The sequence below is a fragment of the Salvelinus alpinus genome, chromosome 18, assembly GCF_045679555.1.
Source record: "Salvelinus alpinus chromosome 18, SLU_Salpinus.1, whole genome shotgun sequence".
In the NCBI taxonomy this organism is placed as follows: Eukaryota; Metazoa; Chordata; class Actinopteri; order Salmoniformes; family Salmonidae; genus Salvelinus; species Salvelinus alpinus.
In genome coordinates this window covers 8135384-8151985 of record NC_092103.1, presented here as the reverse complement: position 1 = coordinate 8151985, position 16602 = coordinate 8135384, and the positions used below count along the sequence as shown (strand labels likewise).

Sequence of the window (16602 nt, the reverse complement as noted above, 5' to 3'; positions counted from 1 at the left end):
GCTACTTCTAAGAATCTAAAATCTAAAATCTATTTTGTTTTGTTTGACACTTTTTTGGTTACAACATGATTCCATATGTGTTATTTCATAGTTTTGATGTCTTCATTATTATTCTACAATGTAGAAAATAGTAAAAATAAAGAAAAACCCTTGAATGAGTAGGTGTGTTCCAACTTTTGACTGGTACTGTAGTTCTGATGAATATGTTGAAATTAGATTTATGTAACAACCTGTTAGTCCGGTTAAATCAATATACACTGAACAAAATTATTTTACTGAGTTATAGTTCATTAAAGTAAATCAGTCAATTGAAATAGATTCATTAAACTCTAATCTATGGATTTCACATGACTGGGATTACAGATATGCATCTGTTGGTCACAGATAACTTAAAAAAAAATAGTGGCGTGAATCAGAAAACCAGTCAGTTTCTGGTGTGACCACCACTTGCCTCATGCAGCGTGACACATCTCCTTCACATAGAGTTGATCAGGCTGTTGATCGTGGCCTGTGGAATGTTGTCCCACTCCTCTTCAATGGCTGTGCGAAGTCAATGGATATTTGCGGGAACTGGAACACGCTGTCGAACACTTCGATCCAGAGTATCCCAAACATGCTCAATGGGTGACATGTCTGGTGAGTATGCAGGCCATGGAAGAACTGGGAAATGTTCAGCTTCCAGGAATTGTGTACGGATCCTTGCGACATGGGGCCGTGCATTATTATGCTGAAACATGAGGTGATGGCGGCGGATGAGTGGCATGAAAATGGGCCTCAGGATCTTGTCACGTTTCCGTGCGTTCAAACTGCCATCGATAAAATGCAATTGGATTCATTGTCTGTAGCTTGTGCCTTCCCATAACCCCACCATAGGGCAAAAATTACTTTGAAACCAAAAATCTACATGCAGCAAAAAAAAGAATTCATCAATTAGCAGAAAATATGGTCAGCGGACTGGCGGTAGTCCCCGGCTGCAGTCTTTGGCCCGACGGACACTTTTCCCATTGGCCTTTTATATCTGACAGGGACCGAGAAAAGGTATCCTCTGGAAATGTGAAAAGGATGTTAAAATGAGCTGAAAACACATACAAGTCCCCTCTCTGACTTCCCTTCCCTGTGATCACGTTTCAAAGTGCACACAATGGCCCGTATTCAGAGCAGGTTGGCATTTCTTGTCATGAATCTTACACTGGAGGCAGCTCTGTAGAGTGGTCCCCAGCTGGCACAGCCACAAAGTCATAAAACCCTAACTTTAACCACACTGCTATCCCTTTTGCCAAATCCTAACCTTAAATTTAGACCAACATTTTTAATACATTTTTTGAATATAGCCAATTTGGATTTTGCAGCTGTACCATCTCACGGGAATCGCTCAGTTCTTTCTCCAGGGCAAGATTCATGACAATAAACCTTCGTATTCAGAAAGCGTCCCAGTGTACCAGCACTAATCTAGGATCAGGACATCAGGTCCCCGCTGTCCATATAATTATGATCGAAAAAGCAAAGATGATCCTGAGACACTTTGTGAATATGGGCTAATATGTCCCATAAGAGTGAGTATGCGTGCATGCCTCACTGATCCCATATACAATCAGCCTCTCTAAATGAAGAGATGAAAGATTGAAGGAATGCTGCTGCTTCTCTTTCATTAGGGCCATTAGTTGAGCAAACGTCTAGTACAACATGGACAGTTAGTTGGGTCACGTTGACCCAAAGTTTTGCAACAAGGATGTCCGTGTTGTACTGTAGTAGGGGCCACAGCGATATCTATTTGTTTATTTAAAGCTGGGAACTTAGGTTTTAGGCATAAATGTACTATAATTAAGCAATTAGGCATGACGCAACGAAGCCTTTAGCCGTGGTATATTGGCCATATATCACAAACCCCTGAGGTACCTTGTTGTTATTATGAACTGGTTACCAACGTAAATAGAGCAGAAAAAAAAGAAATGTTTTGTCATAGCCATGGTATACGGTCTGATATACCACAGCTGTCAGCCAATCAGCATTCAGGGCTCGAACCACCCAGTTTAAAATCTTGTTTATAAGGTGAGCTAACACAGAGCACAATTCCATAACACCCCATGGATCACTTTTTGTCATTTACATTTATTAATATGTTATTTTATCACCTATACGTGAAATATTTAATTGTCTATAGAAGTATAATACGTTTTCTACTCTGTGAACATTGTATGAAATGTTACATTACAGCATTATGATTGATATTTTACTCATGGTTGCGAAATGTGTCAGAAAAGTAAGTGATTCTGGGTGAGAGTCATTCTTTAGTCTTGTTTGCTGAGAAACTTTCCTGGGAAATGATGTGCTAATGTCCAGGTGTAATGGAAATGGAAGATTAGACTTTTTAAAGAAGATTAGTGTAACACTGTCTAGCCAGACCCTCGCTGGATTTAAAGTTTCTGTCTTGCAGACGGCTTTGTGAAGTTGTTCAGACATGGTCTAAGTTTTCAGATTAATCCCAAAAGTGTTCATCTGTCTGCATACTAATATTTGTCTGGGACAGACAGGGACAGAGACAGTCAGAGCAATTGGAAATGGACTTAACTACTTTTTAAATATACTTTCTCGCCCGAGACAGAATGCTTGTTGTTATAAGAATGATTGAAGAAAGTAAAAGTACCATTGTTTCATTTCAAGTAATTAGCATTTCTCAGCAGTGAGAGAATGTTTTCAAGCTCTGTTAAACTAGAAACAAAGAGAATGACTTTTAGTACATATGAGGAAAGAATTTCTCTATCCTGTCCTTCAAACTGTGGTTCTAGACAGCATATTTTGGGAAGGTTTATATTCTGTTCAGTAGCATTGATTTGATTATATATCTATGTACAGTATTATATAACTATAAAATATATTGATTAGATCCATCAATCCATGCAACATCAAGGCCAACGTATGTATGTCATTTCAACCATGAACAATTTACTTAGTCTGACACACATATCATATAAATCTCCATCGACTGGTCATCAACCAAGCGGTGTGAACTCCTACATGTATGAATGTCACCATTTAGACATGCAAGAACATATCACTGAATATAGAACATAGTGTTATATACAGTCAGGGCTTACCCCAAACAAACATCTCTCAATTGTCCTGGCATTCAGATCAAAGAATGTAAAAAGATAGAGACAACATATCCAAATAAGGACTTCCTGACAGAAAAGTACCCTGTGACGTCAACATGGTTTTCACTAGGCACGAAACGGAAGAACATATGACGAAATGGTAAGGTACTATCTGAACTCTATCCAATAAGAAACACTCATTTTAGTTTTCCGTCGCACAGCGGTTTGCAACATGCTGCTACTATGTGTCCTATGAATACGACCCATGTTTGTCAAGCTAAACAATGACATGGCACATGTAATAGGGACTTCCTGACTAAAAACGAACACCTGTGACGTCTTGTCTGGCACGAGATAAATAGTGGGCTCCGAAATTATTGACACCCTTGATAAAGATGAGCAAAAATAACTATAAAAAATATAATTCAAATACCGAACTATGTTGTTATTTAATTATATAATTATGATATTTTATACTAAATCAATTGCTCAGAGAAAGAGATTTTGTTCAACAAGTGATACCATACCTTTTTTTAAAGGTTGGAGTAAAAATGATTGACACCCCTGTTTCAATTCCTCACCTTGCGAGGACAACTGCAATGAGCCTTTGTCTAAAATGTTTTATGAGCGAGAACACATTCGGAGGGACCTGAGATCATTCCATACAGAACCCTTCCAGATTATAGATATCCTTCGTCTGCGCTTATGGACTTGCCCTCTTCAATTCAAAACACAGATTTTGATTGGGTTTCAAGTCCAGAGACTGAGATGGCCATTGCAAAAATGTTGATTTTGTGGCCAATTAACCATTTCTTTGTGGGTTTTAATGTGTGCTTGGGGTTATTGTCTTGCTGGAAGATCTACTTTTGACCAAGTTTCAGCCTCCTTTCAGAGACAACCAGGTTTTTGGCTAAAATGTCCTTGTACTGGGTAAAGTTCATGATGCCGTTGACCTTAACAAGGGTCCCAGGATCCTTGGAAGCGAAAGAAAAAGACCCTTGGAAGCAGAAAAGAACCCCATACCTAATGTCAAATATGGTGGTGGATATTTCATGTAACGGGGAAATTTTGCTTCCACTGGTCCTGGGGGCCTTGTTAAGGTCAACACTCAACAGCATCATGAACTTTGGATAGTACCCAGGACATTTTAGTCGAAAACCTGGTTGCATCTGCCAGGAGGCTGAAAATTGGCCTGAAGTGGATCTTCCAAAAAGACATTAACCCCAAGCACACAGCAATTGGCCACAAAATCTATATTTTGCAATGGCCATCTCTCCGGACTTGAAACCCGTGCAAAAGCGGTACTGGAGCGCCAAGTCTAGGTCCAAGAGGCTTCTAAACAGCTTCTACCCCCAAGCCATAAGACTCCTGAACATCTAATCAAATGGCTACCCAGACTATTTGCATTCCCCCCCCCCCCCCCTCCCTTAACTCTACCTACATGTACATACTACCTCAACTAACCGGTAGTATGTACACACATTGACTCTGTACCGGCACCCCCCTGTATATATTGTTATATTTTACTGCTGCTCTTTAACTACTTGTTACTTTTATCTCTTATTCTTATCCGTATTTTTTAAAACTGCACTGTTGGTTAGGGGCTCGTAAGTAAGCATTTCACTGTTAGGTCTACACCTGTTGTATTCTGCGCATGTGACTAATACATTTGATTTGATTTGAAGACCTGTGGTTTGAATTGAAGAGGGTAGTCCATAAGAGCAGATGAAGGATATCAAGGATCTGGAAAGATTCTGTATGGAGGAATGGTCTAAGATCTCTCCTAATGTGTTCTCCAATCTAATAAAACATTTGAGAAAAAGGCTCAGTTCTGTTTTCCTCATAAGGTGAGGTATTGAAAGGTGTTGAAAACAGTGGTGTCAATTTATACCCCTACCTTTTTGAGAATTTTTATTTTAATTAACAAAATCACTTTCTCTAAACAATTGTATAAACTAACATAATTATATCATTAAATACAAATATAGCTCAGTATTTGATTTATTTATTTTATACAGTTATTTTTGCCCATCTTTTTTAAGGGTGTCAATAATTTCGGAACCCACTATTTATCTCGTGCCAGACAAGACGTCACAGGTGTTCGTTTTTAGTCAGGAAGTCCCTATTACATGTGCCATGTCATTGTTTAGCTTGACAAACATGGGTCGTATTCATAGGACACATAGTAGCAACATGTTGCAAACCGCTGTGCGACGGAAAACTAAAATGAGTGTTTCTTATTGGATAGAGTTCAGATAGTAACTTTCCATTTCGTCATATTTTCTTCCGTTTCGTGCCTAGTGAAAACCATGTTGACGTCACAGGGTAGTTTGTCAGGAAGTCCTTATTTGGATATGTTGTCTCTATCTTTTTACATTCTTTGATCTGAATGCCAGGACAATTAAGATATGTTTGTTTGGGGTAAGCCCTGACTGTATACTGTACTACTGTATGACTCATCACTGTACACAACACACACACGCATGCATGTACACACACACACAGCACACACACACACACACACTTGGGGTAAGCCCTGACCGTAAACTGTACTGAATGAGTCACCATTAGAGAAATAATATGAGCAGTTCCTCTTGCTTATGGCTCTAAGTGTAGCAGGCTGCCGGGAGAGGGTTTGTGGCCTCAGTGTAGCAGGCTGCAGGGAGAGGGTTTGTGGCCTCAGTGTAGCAGGCTGCAGGGAGAGGGTTTCCTTGTTTCTACTCACGAGAGGCTCAGTCTAGTCCAGGGGAAGAAATAAATGCAACAGAATAATAAAACAAATCATGCTTTTTCAAATGTCAAACAAAATCTAATCGAGAGAATAATATTAAAAACATCCTATCAATGACTCCAGAATAATAATTCATATTTAAGTTGCATAAGTATTAGATAGTTCTTGACAGGGCCATATCTCTTTATATGGCTCTGATTCTTGATACTTAAGGTATCCTAGCAACCTGACAATGAAATAATTGATGGAGTGAACACAAATGTCCTTTTTCTTTTGCCTTTATTGTCCATGTTGCCAAGTGGAGTTATGCATAAATTATGTATATACACAGTAGACCTTCAGAATAGACTAAGCCAGTAAAGAAAAACTGCTAAATGTCAATTTCATCTTCCAGTATAAACACAGACATGTGCCTGCCCTTGCAGATTATAACAAAACCATCTGTAACAAATGTACAAATTGATCTTGATATAGATATAAATGAATTAGAAAATAGGCAACTTGAAGAGTTTGGCTATCAGGGTATAAACACTTGATCGATACGTTACTATAAATACAACATGTTTAAATATTGGTATACTTCGCTCTAAAAAGACTAAACATACACCAGGTATCCTAGATCTAGCACTCTTGAGCTACACCTTGTGGCACACGGCTGGTCTGGTAACCGCGGAAACCAGGTGGGTCATCTCAAAGGTTCAGGGGGGCGGAGCAACCAAACAGATGACGTCATCAGCAGGGAACAGCAGTCGCAGATGATTGACAGCGTCGAGGCACTAATTGACAACATTGGGCGGTGACACGCTCAGGTACAGGAGTGTTTTTCTGACATTCAATTGTCAGTAGCAACATCATCGCTGTACACGAAACACACACACACCGTCCACTGTGAAGACTCTGTACTATTCATTGAAAATCTTCATCCTGATATAAATGTCATTGGCTGTGCCGTGCAAACGGCATCCAATCGCACACTACACCTTTTCTTAGAAACACAGAGGGGCAGGAGTTCCGCCCCTCAGTAACAAGACTATCAAATTACTCAAATACTTCGACATAATATCTAAAGTTAATTCTACGCCGTATGCATTTCGGTGAAAACAGTGGGAGAAAGCTTTTAATTCAAACTAAAATGAAGTTTCACCTCTATCTGTGTCCAGCAAATTGATGTTGTTGAGTTGAGGGAAAAAGAAATTGAACCAACACTTGTTTGTGAAGACACTTATAAAAGGTTTGGCTTTTAAAACACATTAAGGCAGTGAAGTAGAAACATTTGTTAGAGAAAGTGTTGTGGGACAAATCACTATTGAGCATGATACACTGAGTGTACAAAATATTACAAACACCTTCCTAATACTGAGTTGCATCCCTTTTGCCCTCAGAACAGCCTCAATTCGTCAGGGATGCTGGCACATGTTGACTCCAATGCTTCCCACAGTTGTATCAAGTTGTCTGGATGTCCTTTGGGTCGTGGATCATTCTTGATATAGATGGGAAACTGTTGAGTGTGGAAAAACCCTGCAGCATTGCAGTTCTTAGCACACCTACTACCATACCCAGGTCAAAAGGCACTTCAATATTGTGTCTTGCCCATTCACCCTCTGACTGGCACACATACACAATCCATGTCTCAATTGTCTCAAGGCTTAAAAATCATTATTTAACCCGTCTCTTCTCCTTCATCCACACTGATTGAAGTGGATTCATAAAGGGATCACAGCTTTCACCTGGATTCACCTGGTCAGTCTGTGTCATGGAAAGAGCAGGTGTTCCTAATGTTTTGTCCACTCAGTGTATATTTGTACAGAAAACATATTTACGTTCTTAACTCTCCCCTTTAGTTCTTTTATTTGTCAAGCACGTTGAAATGCATTCTCTGTAAGAAATGTGCTACAGGAGATAAAGCGTATCCCAGTTACTCTAAACGTCACGCAAACGTGTTCACTTACCACAGACAGTCTAGTAGCAATGTGCAACTATCAGTCATTCAATGTACAAGAACAACGGTGAGTGAATAACAAGAATTATAATAACACATTACAGATAGTGTCAAACTGGTGTTCTGGAAGTCTTAAATAGGGATATTTATTTTGAGTGGAGGCGATGCATTTCCCACATGAACTGGGTCCTTCTTTCGTGGAGTCCACTAGGTCTCTACAGCTTGAAAACCGTAGTAGACTTTTCCATTCTCTTACCATGAAAACCCTGGAGGTCCATGGATTCTCGGTGGCGGGGAATGACTCCATGCTCTATGACTCCTCTGGGATCAGGTGGATCCATTGTGGTTTCTCATCCCATTGGCTTTGTAGCTATGATGTAGCTCCTGTTCGGTCCGACTATAGACCGATGTGGGGTTTATAGTTCCTATGGTTTAACAGGGCCGTGTGGGGTTTGTAGTTCTTGTGGCTCAGCACGTCCTGTGAGATCTGTGGGATTTGTAGTCTCTGTAGCTCAGCACGACCTGATGGTTTCGTAGTACCCAGTAGATGTACAGGACCTATGGGGATTGTAGTTCATGTACTCGGCAGGTCTTCTGGGATTTGGAGTTCCCTGTAGATGTGCAGGTCATGTGGAGTCTGTAGTTCCTGTGGGATTTGTAGTTCCTAGTAGATGTGCACATCCCGGCTCATATCCTGCCTGTGTCTTGGTCCTTGTCTTCCAGCAGCTCAATAAGCTGAGTGAAGCTCTGCTTCACGGCATCTATGTTGTCCACTGAGCTGCCCTCTAGAATCCAGCTCTTCCCTCGGGCCAGGGGCTCCAGTTCAAAATACTTCTTTATCTAACAGAGAAGCAGACATAGAAGGAGAGAGGACAGAGTTTTAACACCATCATTTCAAGTAACATATCAACAAGACAGAGAGAGAGAGAGAGAGAGACAGAGAGACAGAGAAAGAGAGAGAGAAACCAACAGAGAGGAGAGAGAGAGACAGAGACACAGAGAGAGATTGAGAGCTCAGCGGTTTGGACACATTGAAAAACACATAACGGTGAATAAATATCTGTAACATTATCTCATTTGGTATTTCATTCTTGATGCGCGGGTGTACGGCATAGTATAAGATAACTGATTTTGAATAAATAGTTTTAATTCCTATGTAATTACACCAATATCTGCCAAAAGCTTATACATTCCATCTAACAAGAGCCAAGTGGAGACCACAAACTAGGCCAAAGTTGTACAAAAAGAGTGTCTAAATAAATTAAGCAATACAACTCCGTCCAACCATGGAAGCAGGTCCCATGTTGAAAGTCTGCATAAGAGCAAAACAATAATAATCAATCCTGAATCAAATAGGAGAAAGGTTACCCTTGTGGTTTCTGCTAACTCCCGGTTGAGCTTAAATACACACCGTTTTGAAAACAAGAACAGTGTCCAGCTATGTCAAAATGTCAAAAAAGACAAAAACACAGCTACGATTCTCTCTACACTTTAAAAACTTCTGCAAACACTTGACTCACATTGATAGGTGGTCAAGCCATGACAGCAGACAGTTTCTGGGAAGGTTTACTACCTGGTACCAGGGATCCCAGGAATATATGGGAACCACACAGGACCACTTATATATATGAGCCAGTAAGCCTAAGGCCATAGTGGCCAGTCTCTGTGGTGGTTTACTACCAGAGGGGGGGGGGCAAGGCCAACAAGGCCATAACCTTATAAATAGAATGAGGGGCTTTTCCGTTCTACTCGTTATATTTCTATAGCCATAAGTAGGGCATCAGACTGTTTCAGTGACTGTTTACTACCAAGGCGATGTAAGGCCATGCTGGTCTCCTGGTCATCAGACAGCGTGGTGACGGAACGCTACTTGTTGCCCTCTCCGGGTAATAATGATCTGAGAGAGCAGAGTAGTGTCTGGAGAACCGTGACCCCACACAGGCCAAGAATAAATACCTGGCAAAGCCCCACCCGAGTGTCAGGTCAGTACTCGGAGGAGTCATTTTTCACATTTGGAATACAACTGGTCTGGATAGTGGATACTATAGCAGGGTCGTGGTAAGTAGGGCAAGAAAACGCTTAGAAAACGGAGCGAAACGAGGAGCTGCTTAAATGCTGGCTTTTCGTTTTTTCCCCCCATGGCAAAACGTTTTTGCTACGTTGTGCCCTAAGGAACATGACTCGGCACTTGGATAAAAGGAATAGGAAATTAGGTCAAATAAATAAAACAATTTGAGTAAACAAGAGTCTTAACGGTTAACTTTTCCAACAGATTCTGTCCATCTGTGTTTAAAGAGGAGAGTCCAGTGTTTGGCTGTGTGTCTGTCAGTGCCAGTCAGTAGGGACAACTTCCTCTTCTCTGTGCAGACTGAGGAGGGGGGGGAGATATCATGTTCAAACCCATTCAGAGAATAGGACTAGGGAGGATATCATAGGATACCCTAGGACACCACACTGCACTGATGGCCAAACCGACAGGAACAAGAGAGACTAGAATCTGCACTGACAGGCTGTAAAAAGCTCTCCAGAAAGTGCTGGAGCTGCTCTTGCCCTTTTCCTTTCAGAGCAGAGAGAAAGAGAATAAATAAATAATCAAACAAAACATCCTTTGAGCCAAAGCTCCCATAGCATGCCAAGAATGGTGATTAAGATTTCCCTGTCTGGGACTTCATCGCTCGCTGCTATGAAATTACACAATCCTCCTCCTCCTCCTCCGAGAGAGCGAGAGAACAGGCTTAGAAGGCACCGCAGCTTTTGTCTATTGTTTTTATTTTTGTGTGTGTGTGTGTGTGTGTGTGTGTGTGTGTGTAACAGTGGGATGAATGTTGATGAATTTCAACATGGAGAAATCAACAGGTCTATGAAGGAGAGGTTGAGAGAGGTTAGGGGTTAGAGGTGTTCGAGGCTCGCCTGATACAGTACAACAATCCACTGTCTGGTGGAAAAGGCTGACACAGCAGAAACCTTCCCATTACAAGTCTCTCTTTGCTGGACATGTCAACGGGGTCATGATGGGCAAGCTGGTAGCCTCACTTGGCCCAACTTAGCCTACATGTAGGCTGAGCTAGCTAACGCAAGACTTTGCTAACAAGCCGGAGGAGAGATGTTGGTGGGACAAATCAGTAAGACCAGGAGGTTCTCTCTTTACAGACTGGGATTTACCTATCAGCTAGTCTTGTGCACCAGACAATTAGCCTGGGGACAAAGTTACCTGTCAGGTACATGAGTTTCTCTCTGCTCGATGTCTCAGCAGGGTCATGATGATGGGCAAGCTGGCAAGCATCGCTTAGCCTGACTTAGCTGTAGGCGGAGCTAGCTAACCCACAGCAAGTATTAGGTGCGAGGCTAATAAGATGAAGTAGATGTGGGAAGGTCATTCAGTGTGAACAGCAGATAAAGGGTTGAAGGCATAGAAATAGAGTGATTAGAACGGGCTTGGAACCTCTAACCCTGGCAATTTGACTGGGAAACTCATGGGTACAACTCGCAATGGCTGCCTCGAATTGTGATGCAATATTTTCCATGGTCATGTAGAATGTTCCAGCAACTGATGCTGGATTACCATGGTGCTGTAGAATGTGAATTAACATTTTGCTAACTGATGCGGCTCATGCAATGGAATGTACTTGTTGTAATGTCAGTTGAGTTGATTCAACAAATCACAGCACAGACTGATGTGTACACTTCCTGATTTTACTTCCTGCTTTGCTTCTATGGGTACAATCGCAATGTCCACCAGTCCACCCATTATGCCATAATTGACTTGAACGGGGACTCCTTTTCTATTCATTATATTTCTATTTGACTCTACGGACTGTGGTGGTGTGACCTATACGTCATACAGCCCCAGAAAAACCTGCACAAAGCTGGGATCAATAGGATATTTTTCCAGGGCTGACGAGATCTAATCTGATCAAGATCGAGTCTTGTAAAAAACGGTGGGAGGATGGGAGCTGAAACCACAGTAAGATGGTGTTAGCCTGAGGAAGGGCCATGTGCTTTAAACATAATGATCAAAGTGGTAAGAGTTCATTTGAGGAAAGAAAAACTAAACTCTTCCAAAACATGATTGTTCCTCCCGTGGTGACAGTTCACAACTGCGCAAATCCAGACCTGCATCTGGAAGACAACTGGGTCATGTCCAGTAGACAAAATGTTTTGAAACAGGAAGGTATTACCTAAAGCGGTTCCATAAGAAATACTTGTTTTGTTTTTCCTTGTGCCCTACTAAATATGACCCTGAAGTAGCTAGTAGAACCAGCCACTTCCTGTTCTGCTCAGAGAGTAGGTTAGATTGTATATGGGTATATGTATGAAACAGGGTGCTCACTGACTTCCTGTATAACCATAATGCTTAGAGTGGAGGCTATAGCTCGGTTTAAGCCTTTCCTCCAATGCGCCGTGAGAGAGAGGTGAGGAATCAAGGACAGGAGAAATCAAGGATTTGACCTCTTAAACACTTTGACAGACCCTATTGGTACCATAGGGTGCTGCTGAGTGACTCCTGTATAACCCCCTGTGTAGAAACAGGGGCCTCCCCTCTAAAAAGGAGACCTGTTTCCCCAACAGGCCTCGAGGGGATGTGGAGGAGGCAGCGAAACACCCCTGGTAGATTTACAGTAACTCAATTTTACAGGGGGGGCTACGACTACGAGCCGCCTGAACGGGCTGACAGCAAACATCTGGTCCTGAGGCTGGAGCTGGACTGGGGAGCTGGGCTGGGGAGCTGGGCTGGGGAGCTGGACTGGGGAGCTGGACTGGGGAGCTGGGCTGGGGAGCTGGGCTGGGGAGCTGGCAACATGCCATGTCATCAGCAGTATCCGTGGCAAGGAGAGGGCCCCAGACTCCAGCCCTCACAGGTCTCCCTCCTTCCCTTCCTCCCTCACTGCCCTCTGTCCATCCATGTATTCATCCATAAATTGAGAAATCCACGCAAGGCTTCACAAAGAAAACAACCCATTGATTGACAGGTGACCCAATACTTTTAACGCCAAGATACTCTGAGATCAACCAATCAACCTGAAGGGGATTTACACACACTCACACACATAAGGTAAGACTGATGTCTTTTTAATGGCTTATATTCTGCATAACTTTCATAGTCATGGGAGACCTTTCCAGGACCGTTCTTATTAAGCGGAGGCTGATGACAGCCATTTGACTAAATATCTCACTGATTAGGGGGAATAGAACCAGGAAGATCATGTAAATCCGTATTACTGAAAACATCTCAGAAAAAGAACTTCAGCCCACCAACAACACAGCTCCATCTGAAAAGTGAGATTCAATTGTGATGGTCTGACGTACGTCTCATATTTCAGACCAAGATCTGATCTTTGGGGTGGCTCCAGTTTTGTATAAAATCAGTGGAAAATCCGGACCGTTCCAAACCAAACCTCCTGTAAGCCCTGTAACCTCCACAAACAAGCCTTGGGATCATCCCTGCTATTTCCCCACAGCAGTGGAGGGAATAATATTTCATGGTGGAGCAGTAGAGGGACAAGCATTGGGGATTCCTCAGCGGTAAAACATTCTCCACGAGGTAGCTCAGTAACCAACGCTGAGCCAAGACCTGATTCACATTTTTTTTTAAACGGCAGAGACGCCACGCACACTAATATTCAAACAAGGCCTGTGTGTATTCCATGAACTTGTTCTGTATGTACATATTACATATCACAGACATTTCGCACAACAGTTTTCACAGAGCACGGAGAACAAGGCCTGGATGAATTAACCTAGGTAGCCTACGCATGTAGGTACTATGTACTAGTACCCCTAGTACTATGTACTAGTACCCCTAGTACTATGTACTAGTACCTACACATGCATCGATAAAACGCTGCGTTCACACACGACTTATGAGCCATGTCAAATCTAACAGCAAACTTCTGAGGAGCACTGAACTCTTTTCCTCTCGCATTCCTTCGGTCCCAGTCTCCCCTTTCAAAATGGCAGATTGAGGGTACGTCCCGAATGGCACCCCTATATGGTGCTGTACGCCATTCGGAATGCAGCCGGAGTCTAAAGTGAAATGTTATGTGTGAGTAGGGTTGAGAGGCTGTGATAGCCCGTGAGCAACAGTGGCCAACATAAGCCCACCTGAGATAAAAGGCCCCATCTGGTGCCATCATTCATCTGTGTGATGAATCTCTCCTCACGTCACGACTAGTGACGCCACTCCATTATGCAAGGCTGGTGTGTGAGTTCTGGCTGCTGAGTGGAGTGGATGGCTGGGGTAGGTAGTCCATAACTCACACACGGTGTAGTAGACTGGGTCCGGCTGGTTGGGGCCCTCAGAGGCTTCAGCGCCAGATCAACTGAACCGCATCGGGGTGCAGCAGGAGCCTCCATCGGTCGGGGGCCACAGTCTAGGGTTGTGTACCAAACGGCATCCGATTCCCTATATAATGCAATGCTTTTGACCGGAGCCATTTGGAACACAACCTAGTCCAGTTAGACACACATCTTGGAGCAGAGGAGGCTCCTCCACTCTAACACATGCCACAGCCACAGTAACACACTCCCTCCAGGGTTGGCCATTAGACAGAGAGGCCCCTGGGAACACAGGAGCTATTGCAGACCTCAATTATAAACGCATGTAGTTCTATCCCTGTGATGTACTTGTCTATTAATGTTAACTATTATGACATGTTTAATGTGGACCCCAGGAAGAGTAGCTGCAGCTTTAGCAGTAGCTAATGGGGATCCTAATAAATTACTAAATCGATATAAGCACCACGCACGCACACATGTACACGTTCAATTCATCCATCGATTCACGCACACACACACACATGCATACACAACGCCGTGCACCCAGTAACACACACACACACACTCACAAAACCAGACGTCCCACTCAGACATACAGACCTGGAAATCTAATTGGATAAAAATACCTATTGGTGAAAGTTGTCTACTCTACTGCCATGAGAAGAAGTCTAGCTAGCAGTCAATGTGATTAGTCTGCATGCTCTGGCCAGACACACACACGCGCACACACACACAAACTGCGTAGTGAGATAGATGTCAGCAGGCTGTCTGGGTCTGGGGCTGTCTGGCCGGTGAAGACAGGGTCGAGGGGAACAGAGGGGACAGAGGGCCCGTGTTGTTCCTGTTACTCGAGCATCGTGGGTAAAGAATGTGGAACGGTCGGTCTGCAATAGGTGAAGTTTACATTTAGCCCAATGCTGTTGGTTTGAGTGGCTGTACGCAATATGTAGGTACATTAAACCTGGTGGGAGGAAATATTATGCACGATGTTGGTTTGAATGCCTGTATAATTCTCGGGAGACGTATACATCAGCCATGTATCCACACATATGTATGACTGGCATCCTGTAATGACAGTGAAGGCCAATACGTAATGTGTGTGTATATGTCTGTAAATGCATGTCAGAGGCACACACACACACACACACACACACACACACACACACACACACACACACACACACACACACACACACACACACACACACACACACACACACACACACACACACACACACACACACACACACACACACACACACACACACACACACACACACACACACACACACACACACACACACACACACACACACACACGTCCAGCCTGTGTGACAGCAGCAGTCTAGACAGTACTAGCTGCTACAAGGTAGACGTAACACAGGTGGCGTTGGGGACAGCAACAAAAGGAGCCAGTGGGTTCAGCAGACCTGGCCAATGCCACCAGACAGTGTGTGCGTGCGTGCGTACATGGACCTGGCCAGTCATGACAACCCCTCTCTGTGTGACCGACTGGCACAGCGACCTTTCTCCAAGAATGGGAGCGCCACACAATGGTGTCTGGACTCCTCTCCCTTCTCTCGCTCTCCCTTAAAAACTCTCTTTTTGCCCCCTCTCTCCTTCTCCCCCCTCTCTCTCGCTCTCTTTCTGCCGCTCTCCCTCTCTCAGGGCAGACAGAATGTAACACACCCCAGGACATGCCACTGTCACAGTCCCGCCTCTGTCTGTCTGTGAGGCACACAACATGGCCATTGTCTGCCGCCTCTCAAACGCATCTTTCAATAAGTAGAAAAGAAAATCTACAGCCTCCCCCGCAAAGATATTTGTCTAAATGATCGAGCCTGAACGCAATGAAAAGCTCTCGTTCTTTTCTTTCTCCTCTCCTCTGTCTTTGCCCTCTCTCTTTTTACATCTAAAGCATGGCTACTATTCACTTTTGAGCAGTGCCTTTACACCTACGCTGATCGGGTTAACGCTGTATCTTTCCGAGTAAAATCACTCACCTGCAACAGTTTTACCGTATCAAAGGGAATACGAGTATCTTGGTTACGCTACACTTGCGGTACGAGCGACCTAGGGACAGAGAACACACCAGAAGGTCGCTAGAGAGATCGTTATCTGGACGAGGTCTTCCTCTACTAGCGGCCCCATATGTTGTGGGTTTCCTAGGCATCCGTCTCTATCAGTCAGTCCATAACTCTATTAGGTGCAGATGCTGGGTAGGGATGCTCTGTCTAGTCTCTCAAGCTGAGGTAATTCTATTATTATTCTAAATTACCAGCCAGCCAGATCAGGGACAGGAGGAAGGGAGATGGAGGAGGGGTGAGACCCCAGCAGATTATTTTAAAGGAAAGGCATTGACCCCCATTACTGCACAGAGGGAGGGCAGCCTCCCCAGACGGGTGGGGGGGGGGGGCAGTAAATTACCCCAGATAGTCAAGCCTGGGCTGGGTAGAGTTTCAGCTGCCACGGGGGTTAGTTATGGAGAGAGTGGAGGCTTAAGGGCACCGCACATCAATAATCAAAGAGCAAAAGCCTTGGTTTTATAATGAGGATAAGAGCAC

General features: G+C 43.4%; 1 protein-coding gene across 4 annotated transcripts in view; it reads right to left on the bottom strand.

Annotated features, from left to right (window-relative positions):
• Nucleotides 1-6085: 6085 nt before the first annotated feature.
• Nucleotides 6086-16602, bottom strand: part of LOC139543645 (ADP-ribosylation factor-like protein 15) — a 70535-nt gene continuing 60018 nt past the window's right edge. For all 4 annotated transcript variants that reach the window (XM_071349935.1, XM_071349936.1, XM_071349933.1 and 1 more), the window contains one exon: nucleotides 6086-8602. In XM_071349935.1, the coding sequence (XP_071206036.1) occupies nucleotides 8450-8602 (153 nt within the window). In that variant the 3' untranslated portion in view covers nucleotides 6086-8449. The remainder of the gene's footprint in view (nucleotides 8603-16602) is intronic.